The 16,898-nt window shown below is 42.2% G+C and overlaps 1 protein-coding gene across 1 annotated transcript in view; it reads right to left on the bottom strand.

Moving 5' to 3' along the window:
• The window catches only part of LOC124601381 (dynein axonemal assembly factor 10), a 195,175-nt gene that overhangs the window by 163,035 nt on the left and 15,242 nt on the right, over positions 1-16,898 (bottom strand). Inside the window, exon 2 of the mRNA XM_047136240.1 lies at positions 11,588-11,688. Within this exon, the coding sequence (XP_046992196.1) occupies positions 11,588-11,688 (101 nt within the window). The remainder of the gene's footprint in view (positions 1-11,587; positions 11,689-16,898) is intronic.

The raw sequence follows: 16,898 nt of genomic DNA, 5'->3' as shown, positions 1-16,898 counted from the left end.
AATACTGTCCAATATGATGTTTTGCTAGAAAAAGGTGAAGGTATAAGTTATGAGGAATGGCAGTTAAATGGTTTCAGTAACATCTACAAAATAGGACACAAGTAGTAGAATTGTATCTCAAAGTATTGTTTATCGGTCTCCTATTAAGACCGTACCAATAGGGATACCACAAGGCACTGCCCCAGGAACTTTCATTTTTTATTTATGTAAATGACATTGAGATTTCAACCAACGTTACTTTGTTTTCTGACAACACAAACATTGTTGCAACCAATATAAAGCAGGCAAGGTCATTACTAGGCATTTTGCTGCCATAGGTGAGAAATGAAAAGCAATGCCCCCTCTTTTTTAATACTCAGCCTCCCCGATATCCCTCCTCCCCCTCCACCATCAGCAACGTCCAATGGCACAACAATGCAAATCTCCTATTATATTTTTAATCATTAAACTAATGTGACCAGAGTCCTCATCATCTGGGGGCAGTCCTTAGTTTTCCTGTTTTGCCCTCAGTTCCTTTAAAACTGATTGAGGACAACAAAGGTCCTCAATTTCTTACTTTTTGTCCTGAATCTTTGCGATTTCCCAAAATAATTGAAATAAGAAGGATGTGCTGAACATTTTAAACTAGAACGCAACTGAATTTACCAGTGCGACTAAATCTGGACTCAATTACTTATTTTATTTGATTGCAAGAAAATGGGCTAGTAGAGGTGTGAAACTATTTTATGGTATGAATGAATTTTTCCTTGAATTTAGAAGTTACGCTATACTCATGAGAGGTATGCTGAAGCATCAAACTAGGTCATCTGAATAACTGTAGTGTTATTTCACTTCCGTTCTTATTTAAATATAATAAATCTCACATTTTTCAGTAACCACATTCTTGAGATTAGATAAATAATTGACACCTTGTTTGCATTTTCTGTTGAGAGTTCTACAACTTTTATTAGCCACCTCAGTGTTTTAATTTTTTTCTCTTTTTCAATTTTTCTCCTCATTTGCACAATTTTTTTGATGTTTGATTTGAAATTAATTTTTGCCCCTACATGGCTGCTTAGTCTTGCCTAATGGTAGAAATGGCCCTGCAAAGAGATATTGTCCACATTTTCATCAGTGTGTTCCTCTACAGGGTGATTCAAAAGTTATGTCCCAAAGGACAAAAGGGTGGATCAGAACTCCACTGACAAACTTTTAGAGGAGAAAGTATGGACTAAAACAAGAAAAAAATGTCACTAAACATCGGCTTACCTTAAGAGCTTACCTTCAGAGCTATGAGCATTCCATCTTAAGTGCTGTGAAACAAATCTCTTCTAATGAACAAGTGCTCATAGCTCTTAAGCTACGCACTTTAGAGCCCTTGTTTACTAGATACTTTTCTTGTTTTGGTCCATACTGCCAACGGTAAAAATATGAAAAGCCAAGAGGTTCCAGTAAAAGAAATTTCACAGTAAGGTATGCATTTTAAAGTCCATGTTTATTTGATTTTTTTCTTGTTTTGATCAACACCACCACCTCTTAAAGTTTGTCAGTGAAGTTCTGGTTCACCCTATTTTCCCTATGGAACATCATGACTTTTGAATCACCCTGTATATACAAAATTCGTTTGAACTTCACAAGTTAATGATAATCTTTCAAAAACCAGTTACATTCATTACAAAAACAAATTTACATCACAATATGGATCTCAAGAATTCGAAATAAACAGGTCAAGGGGTGGATGTCGCTAAACTTTTAAGTTGTGTATGTTGACTATTTAGACTAAAAAGCCCATAATCCTCTACTGACTTATGAGGTATGCTCTTGCATGCTTTTCATTACTAATTATTACTGTGTGTACTAGATAATGTAGCATAATTTTCTATTTCTTACATTCATTCTGCTACAAACTATGGCTTTATCATTTGGGGTCACAAGACAAATCTGAAAATCATCTTCCCTACACAAAAACAAGTTTTCAGAATAGTTGCGAACATTTCAAGGCTAACAGCTCAGAAAACAATTATTTGAACAGCTAAATATTCTACTCTCCCATACCTGTACATACAAAAAAATGTAATTAATATAAAAAGTTACTTTGTCAGTTTCAAAACTAATTGAGAACTTAATTCTTACAGTGCGAGAATGTGCAAAAAAGGGTAAACAAGGCTTTAGCACAAAAGTAAATAAAATTTCATGGTACTAGGTAGCATAAAAAATTCCCAGAACAGATAAGAGAAATTGAAAAATTGTCATCATTTAACCATCTATTGCATGCCCTTTTTTTTAGGAAACCAATTTCAGTGAAAAAAATGTCTGGGGACAATGTCTGACACGTAAAATTGGTTAATTTTTAATGCTTCAGTTACTGAGACATGGAAACATAATCTGTGCTATCATTACCATAAACATCATTTTATATACCTTAAAAGTCTAACTGGATGTGATCTAACAATGAGAGGTCCCCAGTGATGAGATTGACTCTTTGAAAGCAAATATACAATGATGTAGGTTAAGGTCCCAGGTATCACACCCAGCAACCATTCATTGTGGTGGGCCCTCCTTTGCAAGCAATTGATGACAAAAGTTTTGGAATTTTGCGTGATGCTCAATAACATTGAAAAACTCAAATTACATAGTCTGGTTGCGTGGTGTAATGGATAGGATAATAGCTTCACATGCAAGAGGTTGTGGGTTTGAATCTTCTGAAGTGCAGTATGTTTTTTATTTTTAAATCTTTATTGAAATGACTTTGACCACTATTTTTGTTAAATTAACTGGTTTTAATGCATTTTTTTATTTTTATTCCTTTGTCTCATTATTTTAATCACCATTTGAAGATTTTTCATTTGGTTAATTTTTTCTTTATATCACTCTTTTTCCAATCGGAATTTGTGTGAATATAAATTAATTGTTTTTATCTATTATAATTTTCAATTATTTGAAAATTCTGATCTATCAGTTAAAAAACAAAAGACCAAGTAATCTATTTATATTGACTGTGTAGTGGTGTGAAAAGTGTATTTTTTGTTACCAGATGTGCAATTTTTTGCATGGTAATCATCATATAAACATTTAAAACATAACCTAACTACCTACTGCACTATGGACAACAAAATTCAAACAAAATGAGAAATAAATATAATGAACATAAAAAGGTGGAAGGAAAAACAAGGTGATAAAACAAAATACATTAAATCAAAATTAATACATAAAATTAATTAAAGAGAGATGAACAAAGGTTTCAAGTGGAAAAAGAATGACAGGAAGAAAAATGAGAGCAAATGAGGCAGTTGATACTATGTTAAATGGAACAAAGGAATGGAAATAAAAAAATTTCATTTAAATCACTTAACTGAGTATAAGCGATGATCAAAGTCATTTTGATAAAGATTTAAAAATAAAACAAATGTAACACATCACAAGATTCAAATCCACAACGTCCTACATGTGTTGCACCTGTCCTATCCAGTACACCAAACAATCAGCCTATTTGACACAACTTTTTAATGCTATTAGGTATCAAGCAAAATTTAAAAAAAATTTTTTTTGTCAATTACTCACAAACGAGAGCTCACCAGGGTGAATGGCTGCATATATGGTTTCAAAAAGTCGATCCCACAACTGCAGACCTCTCCTTGTAAGTATCAGAAATAAATCACTCTTCAGCTGCTTTCATGTGTGTTTACGTGGACTCAACTTTCAGTAAAGATTATTGATTATCAAGTGTTTCTGCCAATATAATGATGCTAAACACAGGCTAGCTCAATGCAGCCAGACTGTTTATGATGCCAGATGGCAACATCATGCATATATGAGTGGCTTCCTTAATGTTATATGCAAATTTACAGTTTGTAGCCAAATGGAACACCATGCAGGGAGCTGTATACCAGGCAGAATTCAAATTTTTAATGACCAACTACTATTATGTTGCACTGTAAACTTATATATATTGTTAGGGAAACCACTCATATATGCATGATGTTGCCATATGGCATCATAAACAGTCTAGCTGATCAAGCTAGACTGTGTTTAGCATCAAATAAATATATAATTTTACTATGTGTCAATTGCATTTTCAAACAAGTGCTTTCATGAACGTGAGTACCAATGTGTTAGAATTCAGATTTAATTTGTAAATCAAAGTCAACTCCATGTATGCTATATAAAATACCTCTGTCACACATTTTTGTAATTCATCAGCTTTATATATGCAATTTTGAATTTGATACTGTGTAGGGTGCTATACCCTCCTCTACAGTGTAGAGTACTATACATTTGTTATTTTTTATACTATGTACTTTATGATGAAATACACTATGTGACAAAAAGTATCTGGACACCCCCAAAAATATATGTTTTTCTTATTAGGTGCATTGTGCTGCCACCTACTGCCATGTACTCTATGTCAGTGACCTCAGTAGTCATTAGACATCATGGGGCGCTCCGCAGAACTCACGGATTTCGAATGTGGTCAGGTGATTGAGTGTCACTTATGTCATACGTCTGTACATGAGATTTCTACACTCCTAAATATCCCTAGGTCCACTGTTTCTGATGTGATAATGAAGCGAAAACATGAAGGGACACGTACAGCATAAAAGCATACAGGCTGGCCTCTTCTGTTGACTGACAGAGACATCCAACAGTTGAAGTAGTAGTAGTAGTAGTAGTAGTAGTAGTAGTAGTAGTAGAGTGGTTTTTGGGCGCACGACAGCAAGGTCTTCAGCGCCCGTTCAGTAACAGAGTGAGACGGGTGTCAAGTAAAATCCCAGAACAGGAATATAAAACGGAACATAAAACACGGGGAACAATCGTTGAAAAATATGTGCTCACCCACACCGAAGCATGGGATGAAGCACGGTGTCAGCAGTAAAACATGGACAAAACAGGAAGAAAATGGTAGAGGGAGCTAAAACAATGTAGCAGATGGAAGTGGCTGGCTGACAGCAAGGAAAAAAGGGGAGGAGACAGCCACTCTGCAATACACTAAAACCTCCAGCCTAAAAGGTTAGGCCAGAGTCCAGACACATCACAAAACTTAAAAACCCTAGACACACACGTCTCATCATTAGCTAGAACAGAAGGCAGATCCCCATCAACTTGTGCTTCTGCCCTTGCATTACGGTATAAAATGCAGTCTGTTAAAATGTGCCAGACAGAGATGTGCACACCACAAGCATCACAAAACGGAGGATCCTCCCGCCGTAATAAAAAGCTATGTGTGAAAGGACAGTGCCCGATCCGAAGACGTGCGAGGGCCACCTCTTCCCACCTGAGCAACCAGCAGGAGGAATGCCACGGCCGAGTGGTTGACTTTACCAACCGCAGTTTATTGGCTGTCACCGCCAGCCATTCGTCCTCCCACAACTCCATGCACTTCCTGTGGAGTGCAGCGATGACTGACTGCAAGGGGATAGGACACTGGACCACATCCTGCTCTCTGCAGGCCTCCTTGGCAGCCCGATCGGCCTGTTCATCGCCCAATATTCCGACATGACCAGGCACCCAGCAGAAGGATACCTCTTTACCCCGCCGTTGAAGCAAGTACAGTTGGTCATATATCAGCTGGACCATCTCCTCAGCCGGGTATAGGTTCTGCAGTGATTGTAAGGCACTAAGAGAATCGGAGCAGAGAAGAAATCGATCGCCCCGAACATGATGCATCTGCTCCAGTGCCTTCAGGATCGCGTGGAGCTCCACTGTGAAAACGGTATATTCAGCAGGGAGGCGAATCCGGGTAACATGATCAGGGAACACCACAGAACAGCCAAGGAAATTCTCCTGTTTGGAGCCATCAGTGTAAACGACAGTGAAACCGTGATGCACATCTAAAATGTTAAAAAACAGAGGTTGGAATGTAAAATCTGGTGTGCCATCTTTCTTAAAATTAGTCAAATCTAAAATAAGGTTGGGTCTCTGGAGGAGCCAAGGTGGAGATCTGCTCCAACCGCGACGTAAAACACAAAGACCAGCCATAGACATCGCAGCGAGGCAATCCTGTGCGCGAATCCCATAGGGCTGCGTCGCACGTTGCTGGTTATGAAATAATCGTGCCAGAGGAGGCTGAGCAACGGTATGGTATGCAGGGGTGTATGGTGTGGACAATGTTTTATATGCCTGGCATACTGTAAGTAGCCATCGCCGCATATGAAGTGGCTGTTCACCAGCCTCTGCACAGAGGCTTGGTATGGGGCTAGTTCGGAATGCCCCAGTGGCCAGCCGAAGCCCTTCATGGTGCACAACGTCCAACATCTTTAAGTAAGAAGGCCTCGCAGACCCATACACCGTGCACCCATAATCGAGCCGAGATCGCACAAACGCCCTATAAAACTGGAGCAGACAAGTTCTGTCAGCTCCCCATGTACTGTGGCTAAGACATTTTAAAATACTTAAAGCTTTAAGTGACCGTCATTTCAGGTCTTTAAGATGAGGTAACCACATAAGCTGCGAGTCAAAAATGAGCCCCAGAAATCTCACCGTATCTTTAAAAGTAAGAATAGTGTCCCTCATCCTCAACTCAGGTAAGGTTAAAATCGAACGAGAACGGTTAAAAAGAACACAGACAGACTTCTCGGTGGAAAACTTAAAACCACTCTTCTGCGCCCAGTCATCCAAACATCTAATAGTAAGTTGCAACTGACACGTTGTCGTTGCAAGGGTTGAAGACGAGCAAAACAAAGAGAAATCATCCACAAACAAGGAACACTGGACAGGACTTTTCACTATGGACGTAATGCTATTAACAGCGATGGCAAAGAGAGTCACACTTAAAACGCTACCCTGAGGGACACCATTCTCCTGCTCAAAGCAATCAGACAGGACGTCACCAATTTGGTATCTAAAATATTGTGGCGAGAGGAAAGACTGAATAAAAAGAGGAAGATAACCACGAAAACCCCATTTGTGAAGCAGCTCCAGGATGAGACGCCTCCAAGTGGTATCATAGACCTTCTCGATGTCGAAAAATACACCTAGAAGATGATGACGGCGTAGGAAAGCTTGTTGTTTAGCTGCCTCCAGGAGGGCGAGGTTATCGAAGGTGGAATGAAACCTCCTGAACCCACACTGAAAGCGACTAAGGAGTTGCTGGGATTCCAACATCCAGACAAGGCGGCGGTTGACCATCCGCTCCAAGGTCTTCCCCATGCAACTAGTGAGGGCAACACTATGGTAGCTACTCGGGCTCGTGCGGTCTTTCCCAGGTTTTAAAAAAGGAATTAAAACTGCCTCACGCCACGCGTCAGGAAAGTGACCCGACGCCCAAATGGCATTAAAAAGTGCGAGGAGGATTTCTTTGTTGCGCATTGTGAGGTGCCATAGCATACTGTAATGGATCCTGTCATGACCAGGGGATGTGTCACGAGCTCCAGACAATGCAGAATCCAGCTCCCACATAGAAAATTGGCAGTTGTAAACTTCATGAGAGGTGGACTGGAAGTCCAGACTACATCTCTCAGCAACGGCTCTATGGCGCTGGAAACCTGGATCCTGACTGGTTGTTGCAGTAACTGTCGCAAAATACGCTGCCATAGTCTGGGCAATGTCTCGCGGATCCGTGTGGAGAGTGTCGTTATTCATTACAGCAGCCATCGGGCACCTCCCTCCTCTACCAGAAATTCTCCTGATGGTCTCCCACACAATGGAACTTTTGGTGGAACGATTAATGGTGTTCAGGAACTGTTGCCATGACCTCTTATTGCTCTCACGAATAATGCGGTGACATCTTGCCCTCACCACCCGAAAGGCTGCAAGATTGTCAGTAGTCGGCCGACACTTGAACCGACGCAGAGCTGCATGCCTGGTCCTGATTGCAGAGCGGCATTCGGCACTCCACCAAGGCACAGGTGGCCTCTTCGGGTGGCCTGTGGACTGTGTAATGGATGCTGCAGCAGCGTGGTGGACCGTTTTGGTAATATGATCCACCCACACCTCAACATTCGCACAGTGTTCGAATTGAGCCAACTGGCTATAAAGTGTCCAGTCAGCTCCACTGAGCACCCATCATGGTGGTCTCCTTTCGGGGCCCACACCATCTGGCAGGTGAATCCAGATTGGGAAATGATCGCTGCCGTGCAAGTCAGCAACCACTTCCCAGTGAGCACTGGTGGCAAGAGCTGGAGAGCAAAGCGAGAGATCAATGGCAGAGAACGACCCAGTCGCTGTGCAGAAATGAGTACTCTGTCCTCCATTGAGCAAGTAGGCACAGGATGACAGGAGAAGCCTCTCAATTGCTCTACCCCTGGGGCAGGTAAGTGCAGAGCCCCAAAGCACATTGTGGGCATTAAAATCACCACAAATAATGAATGGCTGGGGGAGCTGTGTAAGAAGGTCGGTGAGGGCCACTTCATCAAGTGTGTCATGTTGGGGCAAGTAAAGTGCCATAGCATACTGTAATGGATCCTGTCATGACCAGGGGATGTGTCACGAGCTCCAGACAATGCAGAATCCAGCTCCCACATAGAAAATTGGCAGTTGTAAACTTCATGAGAGGTGGACTAGAAGTCCAGACTACATCTCTCAGCAATGTCAATGGATGACGCACGTGCACGGACACAGCAACGGCCTGTAAAGTCGTTGTAAGCGAGAGGGGCGAGGAGTGGTAGTCCGTCCTGACGAAGATACCTACGCCTCCTCTAGCTCTCTCTCTCCACGCAGGTCGTCCTTTTTGTGGAGTGTATAGCCTCGTATCTCAGGGGAGTATGAGGGATGGAAATAAGTCTCCTGGAGACAGAGACACAGTGGTCTACCCTGAGAGAGTAGATGAAGTTCCTCCACATGCATCCTGAACCCTTGCAAGTTCCACTGAAGTATGGGAGCCATCTATGATGGGGGCAGCACCTTCATCCTGTCTCTCCGACGGGGCGGGGAGACGGCAGCAGGTGGAGGGGCAGGCGTGGGGCGAGATGATTTCCCCACAAATACATCGGATTCCATCAACTCTGGGGAAGAGTCAGACGAAGCCTCATGTAAAACAACATCCGCATGGTCAGAGGGTTTACCACGGGATTTGGCCTGGTGTTGCTGCTGTACGGGAGCTTTCTGCAGTTTGGTGGGCTTTGGGGGAGCCGATGTGGCAGTGGTAATGGCCGTACTGGGCCTTGGAACCGCCTCAGTTGTTGGAGGCGCCAGGGGCTGGCCCAAGTTCGCCACTGTACCCTTGTCTGCCGTTTGAGTAGGGGCTACCGGCTCTGAAACACTGGCTGCATTGCGAGTGCACTGACAGCTGCAGGTATTAGTACCAATACTCACCACCTCTGTCTGCATTGAGGCATCGGCTTTTGGAGAAGGCTTTTGAACCAGGGATGCAAAAGATGTAGCAAATGTGGGAGGTTGCATCGACTTATAGATCTCTTTGGCCTCACCATATGGGATACGCTGGGTTGTTTTTATTTCCTGGACTTTGCGTTCCTCTAAAAATATTCGGCAGTCCCTACTCCAAACAGGGTGGTTTCCAGAGCAATTGATACATCTGGCTGGAGACGAGCAACCAACTCCTTCATGAGCAGCCACCACAGTTGCCACAAGTCGCTTCGCCTTTACACCCTAAGGTGGCATGCCCAAAACGCTGGCATTTAAAACAGCGCATTGGGGACGGGAAATAAGTCCGCACACTAAGGCAAAGGAAGCCAGCTTTAATATGTTCTGGAAGTTTCGTGCTACTGAAGGTCAGAATAAAGGAGTCGGATTTCACAAGATTGCCATCAACCCTCTTCATGACATGTTGGACATCAACGATACCTTCTGGAGCCCACTCACATTGCAGTTCATCTTTGGGAATGTCGACTAGATCCTGGCATGTCACAACACCTTTGCTATAATTCAAGGTGCTGTGCAGTTCAGTGTCTATGGCATACTCCCCAACGCATTTAGCAGCTTGGAGGTTAGTTGCTTGCTGGGAAGTGGAAGTTCCCACGAGCAAGGTCCCATTACGCAAACGCTTCACTGATTTTAAGGAGCCACAGATGCCCTCCAAACCCTTTTGTATATAGAAGGGCGAAACCTTCTCAAAACTACCCTTTTACAATGAGAAACACGTTCTGATTACCAGAATGCATTCTGTTACTAAAGACTTGACTGGTCAAAGATGTGCTGCAGTCAGGAGGACTGACTGCATGAGGCCTCTTCAGAGACTGGGTGTTAGAACCTTCCAGCAGCCCACCCTTTCCGCTGGGAGGAGGAAAAGAGGATTTCGAAGCATCCATCTCGGTCCCACGAGCAGCTAGGGAACTAGAAGTCCACCTAGACAGAGCCCCGCGTGCCTAGGTAAGCCGTATACAACTGGGGTGCGCAGGTGCCCCAGAGGTTGCCCGCTTGTGACTGTTCCACCCCAACAGCCATGCATCTTATAGGCGTGCAGCACACCGTAAGATTGAGGGGTTTTTATAGAGGTTTACCTTCCTCGCAATCCAGGCGGTCAAGCCACAATTACCATTCCCCACAGCACACAACATTCCACCGCCGCACCATACGGTGGTCGCTGAAGCATGTCCGGGGGTTACGGTGACAGGAGACTGGCGGCGCTGACCAGTCCCCAGCTCAGGGCCCCGGGGTCGCCAAGCCCGTACTCAGCAAATGAATGCTGAGCCCCTGGGGGCCCAACAGTTGAAGAGGGTCCTAATGTGTAATAGGCAGACATCTATCCAGACCATCACACAGGAATTCCAAACTGCACCAGGATCCACTGCAAGTACTATGACAGTTAGGCAGGAAGTGAGAAAACTTGGATTTCATGGTCGAGTGTCTGCTCATAAGCCACACATCATGCCGGTAAATACCAAACGACGCCTCGCTTGCTGTAAGGAGCATAAACATTGGATGATTGAAGAGTGGAAAAACATTGTGTGGCATGATGAATCATGGTACACAATATGGCAATCCGATGGCAGGGTGTGGGTATGGCGAATGCCTGGTGAACATCATCTGCCAGCGTGTGTAGTGCAAACAGTAAAATTCGGAGTCGGTGGTGTTATGGTGTGGTCTTGTTTTCCATAGAGGGGGCTTGCACCCCTTGTTGTTTTGCATGGCACTATCACAGCACAGGCCTACATTGATGTTTTAAGCACATTCTTGCTCCCCACTGTTGAAGAGCGATTCAGGGATGGCGATTGCATCTTTCAACATGATTAGGCACCTGTTTATAATGTACGGCCTGTGGTGTAGTGGTTACACGACAATAACATCCCTGTAATGGACTGGCCTGCAGAGAGTCCTGACCTGAATCCTATAGAACGCCTTGGGGATGTTTTGGAAAGCCGACTTTGTGCCAGGCCTCACCAACCAACATCGATACCCCTCTTCAGTGCAGCGCTCCATGAAGAATGGGCTGCCATTCCCCACGAAACCTTCCAGCAACTGACTGAACATATGTCTGTGAGAGTGAAAGCTGTCATCAAGGCTAAGGGTGGGCAAACAACAGACTGAATTCCAGCATTACTGGTGGAGGGCACCACGAACCTGTAAGTCATTTTCAGCCAGCTGTCCAGATAGTTTTGATCACATAGTGTATACGTGCCATGTATATAGTCTCTGCAAAAATAAACTACTACTGCTATACTACTACTACTCAAATTTTCCTTGAAATATGTCACATAGTGTCAAAATAAATTACCAAACATTTAGCTTGCCATCAAAATCTCCAGTTGCCAAATGCCGTTCCCTCAATGAAGATGCTCCAAAACTACCACATTTAAATGGCTTGCTTTTCTCCACCTGTAAGAACATTTTCAATTAAATCATTCTGGATGATTTCAGTATCTATCAACAAAGTCCACAAAACAATATAAAGACAGGTAACAGAATTAATACTAAACACATCTTACAGTTAATATAAAGAAGCAGTGATAATTGAGTATTTACCAGGAAAACAGAGACATATAATGTTGTAATGGATGTAGAAAACTGCAAGAGAATGAAATGATTTCATTGTAATTCTTACAGATTCAAAGAATAAAAAAGATGAGTTTAAAGTAGGACATCATTAATAGTGACTAAAACTGACTGTGTCTAAACCAGAAGCTGTGTTCTCTGTGTCTAAAATAGTAGCTGGTGTATATGAAAGTGCTTGGCTTACATCAGTGAAGTCAACAACATTTTCAACAAAATACGTGACCTCTCTTAAAGATTAGAAATAAGCAGAAACTTGATTCTTCATTAAAGATTGCTTAATGCTCCTTATGAGTCTCAAACATAGCATGTGGGATGTACGAACATAACCCGAATAGAATGAAATCTTCTCAATTACAGTAAACTAAAACCACATCAGTAAAAATCACAAACAAATAAAGTTTTCTGCGGACCTCTAGTCCCTTCTACGGGAATAACATATGATTTCAACACAATGAAAAGAATTTTATTAGCTGCTGTATGAACTGGTCACATAATTCTGATAATGAGTGAATTCAGTATTGCCCACGTAAAATGATCATGAGCTAATACCTGATTTCAGGTGTACTCTCCAATGCCTTAAAATGTTATTATAACTAAATGTTTCAGAGGCAGAACATGAAAAAGCATCTCCAAACAAAAAATCTATTTTTCTTCTTGCATTGCCGCTAATGCCTATAAGCTGACAACACGTGCCCATCTCACAACTTGACGCAATAAATAAATTTTACACAGATAGCAGAAAGGCTTCCATGAATGTTATGCCATTACCGCTGTTCTTGTATGTGATGAGAAATGGAAAACTGGGCCAAAAGAGATGATATGTTGCAATTATGTACTTTTTTTTAGAGGTTAATGCAAGTGAAAATAAGTAAAACAACTATTTACAAATGATGCATAAACCTTAAACCATTTCAGCAGAACCTTATGACTACAATAGCTGAATTTTTAAACCAATTTCGCTTGGTACCACAATTTAACATTTATCAATGAAAAACACAAACTGTTGATGTACTGCAGTTAACCAAGTTCATGAACCAGTTTCTGGTTCACAAAGTCATCAGCAGACAAATCATTACCATCACCAAAAAGGGAGGCATACTGGTAAACAACTTTGAAATAGATATTACACAAGGAGTGAGGGGCGCAGAATCAGAATAAAGGTCCTCTTCAGCAATGTAAATGTACATACTTTAAAATATATAAGCTACACAATAAATGTAAAGGACACATACCATAAAACATTTAGGCAAAACATTGAAAAAAGCTTTGTATGTGGTAGGCTAGGAAAAATAAAATTATACCACATCTAAATCTAAATTTGTAACTGTTGTAAGTACTACATAAATAGTAGCAGGTTTATATGAAAGTATTACAGAAATAGTAGTAAGTTTATGTGAGTAAGTATGAAGAATTACACTTACATACAGACAGGATGTCAGTATGGTAAAAAAGCAGAATATATATAGCAATGTAAATTATGTTGCCAATCACAATAGATAAACAAAAGATGTCCACTAGAATAACAGAGCTAACAACATGGAAACAAGTATTATGTAGGATGGTGTTATGCAGAAACAAAGTAAAAATTAGATTTGACTGTCTCAACAAATCTAGAAATATATAAGCTAATTAATATTAAAAGTTTCAGTACTTAACAGTCTCTACTCCTTTTGCACAAACCTTTTACTCTGTGACCACAACTTCCTGAATGCCATCACTGCAATAGAAACTCTTGCCTTTCAACAGCTGGAACAGCATTCCCAGCACCATCTGAGAAGCTGTCCCAGCTACTCCTGTCTTATGCCTGGAGTCAACACTCTGTATTGCAGAAGTACCCAGATCATGCTATATTAGTCGGAGGCGACTTCAACCTACCTAGTATAGACTGGGATGTCTATGGATTCAGTACAGGTGGTACAGACAAGCCGTCGTGTGAATTACTTTTGAACACATTATCCAAAAACTGTCTTGAGCAGCTAAATCGACAGCCAACGCGTAATGGAAATATTTTAGATCTGGTAGCCACAAACAGACCACACCTCATCGACGGTGTCATTGTTGAGACAGGGATTAGTGATCATGATGTTGTCATTACGACTATGATTACGAAAGTTAAAAAGTCAGACAAGAAGGCTAGGAGGGTATTCTTATTAGAAAGAGCAGATAAGCAGTTGTTAGCATCTCACATAGTAAATGAATCAACTTCATCTACTTCTGGTGCGATGGACGTGGAAGAATTATGGGCAAATTTTAAACACATTGTAAATCACGCATTGGAGAAGTATGTGCCGAAAAAGTGGGTTATGGACAGAAAAGACTCACCGTGGTTCGACAGCACAATTCGGAGAATGCTCAGGAAGCAAAGACAGTTGCACTCATGGTACAAGAAAGGTCGGGAGAATGAGGACTGGCAAAAGTTAGTAGAGATTCGTGCTGCTGTAAAAAGAGCGATGAGCGAAGCATACAACCACTACCACCGTCATACCTTAGCAAAAGATCTTGCTGAAAACCCAAGGAAATCCTGGTCTTACGTAAAAGCGGTAAGTGGGTCAAAGGCTTCCATCCAGTCACTCACTGATCAGTCTGGCCTGGCAATGGAAGACAGCAAAATGAAAGCTGAAGTTTTAAATTTAGCATTTGAGAAATCTTTCACGTAGGAGGATCGTACAAATATACCGCTGTTTGAGTCTTGTACAGATTCCCATATGGAAGACATAGTGATAGACATCCCTAGGGTTGTGAAGCAGCTGAATGGGTTGAAAATAAATAAATCGCCAGGTCCTGATGGGACTCCAATTCGGTTTTACAGAGAGTATTCTACTGCATTGGGTCCCTACTTAGCTTGCATTTATCACGACTCTCTTGCCCAACGTAAAGTCCCGAGCGACCGGAAAAAAGCACAAGTGATGGCTGTATATAAGAAGGGTAGAAGGACGGATCCTCAAAATTACAGACCAATATCCTTAACATCGGTTTGTTGCAGGATTCTCGAACATATTCTCAGTTCGAATATAATGAATTTCCTTGAGGCAGAGAAGTTGCTGTCCATGCATCAGCACAGCTTTAGAAAGCATCGCTCCTACGAAATGCAACTCGTCCTTTTTTCACATGATATCTTGCGAACCATGGATGAAGAGTATCAGACGGATGCCATATTCCCTGACTTCCGGAAAGTGTTTGACTCTGTGCCCCACTGCAGACTCCTAACTAAGGTACAACCATATGGGATTGGTTCCCAAATATGTGAGTGGCTCGAAGACTTCTTAAGTTATAGAACCCAGTACGTTGTCCTCGATGGCGAGTGTTCATCGGAGGTGAGAGTATCATCTGGAGTGCCCCAGGGAAGTGTGGTAGGTCCGCTGTTGTTTTCTATCTACATAAATGATCTTTTGGATAGGGTGGATAGCAATGTGCGGCTGTTTGCTGATGATGCTGTGGTGTACGGGAAGGTGTCATCGTTGAGTGACTGTAGGAGGATACAAGATGACTTGGACAGGATTTGTGATTGGTGTAAAGAATGGCAGCTAATTCTAAATATAGATAAATGTAAATTAATGTAGATGAATAGGAAAAAGAGTCCTGTAATGTTTGAATACTCCATTAGTAGTGTAGCGCTTGACACAGTCACATCGATTAAATTTTTGGACTTAACATTGCAGAGCTATATTAAGTGGGACAAGCATGTAATGGCAGTTGTGGGGAAGGTGGATAGTCGTCTTCGGTTCATTGGTAGAATTTTGGGAAGATGTGGTTCATCTGTAAAGGAGAACACTTATAAAACACTAATACGACCTATTCTTGAGTACTGCTCAAGCATTTGGGATCCCTATCAGGTCAGATTGAGGGAGGACATGAAGCAATTCAGAGGCGGGCTGCTAGATTTGTTACTGGTAGGTTTAATCATCACGCGAGTGTTACGGAAATGCTTCAGGAACTCGGGTAGGAGTCTCTAGAGGAAAGGAGGTGTTCTTTTCGTGAATCGCTACTGAGTAAATTTAGAGAACCAGCATTTAAGACTGACTGCAGTCCAATTTACTGCCGCCAACTTATATTTTGCAGAAAGACCACAAAAAGTAAGATAAGAGAGATTAGGGCTTGTACAGAGACATATAGGCAGTCATTTTTCCCTCGTTCTGTTTGGGAGTGGAACAGGGAGAGAAGATGCTAGTTGTGGTACGAGGTACCCTCCGCCACGCACCGTATCGTGGATTGCAGAGTATGTATGTAGATGTAGATGTAATTACCTATAATCTACAGCCAAGAAAAAGCCTACTGCTCAAATCCAACCTCGCCTCCCATCAAACTCCGCAACCACTCCTTGCTCACTTATTCCACCTTCCACATCCCTCAAAACTTCCTCCACTCTCGATGGAACACTGCTCCTGAACACTCATCCCGAAGCATTATTGTCAACCTTTCTGCCAACATTCTGACCCCTGCAGAAGTCTCAATACTTTCTAATTTGCAATAGAAACATTTCTTCACCATGCCCCCCACTGACAACAGCCTGCCAAAAGCTCAAATTGTTTAAAACAGTTCCAACCTTTCTCCAATCGTGATTCTCTTCCCCTTCCATCCAACCATCCAACATTAATTTTTCAAGAATTCTTCACTTATAATCTGGCCTCACCTTCCTTGCCTAAGTCTCACCACAGTGAGCTCAAACCACTCCCAAGGAACACACAGCTATTTGTAACCTGAAAACCAATCCAAACCTTATCATCCTAGAAGTATGCAAAGGCTCCACCACAGTGGTCACAAATCATAGTGATTATGTAGAACGGTCTCCGCCAACTTTCCGACACCATACAACCACGAACACAACGCAGAAACAGAACATGACTTCCAGCAGCTTAGGTACATCGCACAACCTGACACACCATTCCATCTCACTCCTCAAACCAGCAACTCTCCAAACCCTACCTTTTTCCTACTCCTGAAACTCCACAAACTCAAACCCACAAGTCTCCCTACTGTTCCTCCCATTGTTACTTAGTACAATGTTCTCACAGAATGAATGTCTGCCGTTATTG

Source organism: Schistocerca americana, chromosome 1 (genome assembly GCF_021461395.2).
Source record: "Schistocerca americana isolate TAMUIC-IGC-003095 chromosome 1, iqSchAmer2.1, whole genome shotgun sequence".
Classification (NCBI taxonomy): domain Eukaryota; kingdom Metazoa; phylum Arthropoda; class Insecta; order Orthoptera; family Acrididae; genus Schistocerca; species Schistocerca americana.
Note: the sequence above shows the minus strand (reverse complement) of the source record. Positions and strands in the feature narration are given on the sequence as shown.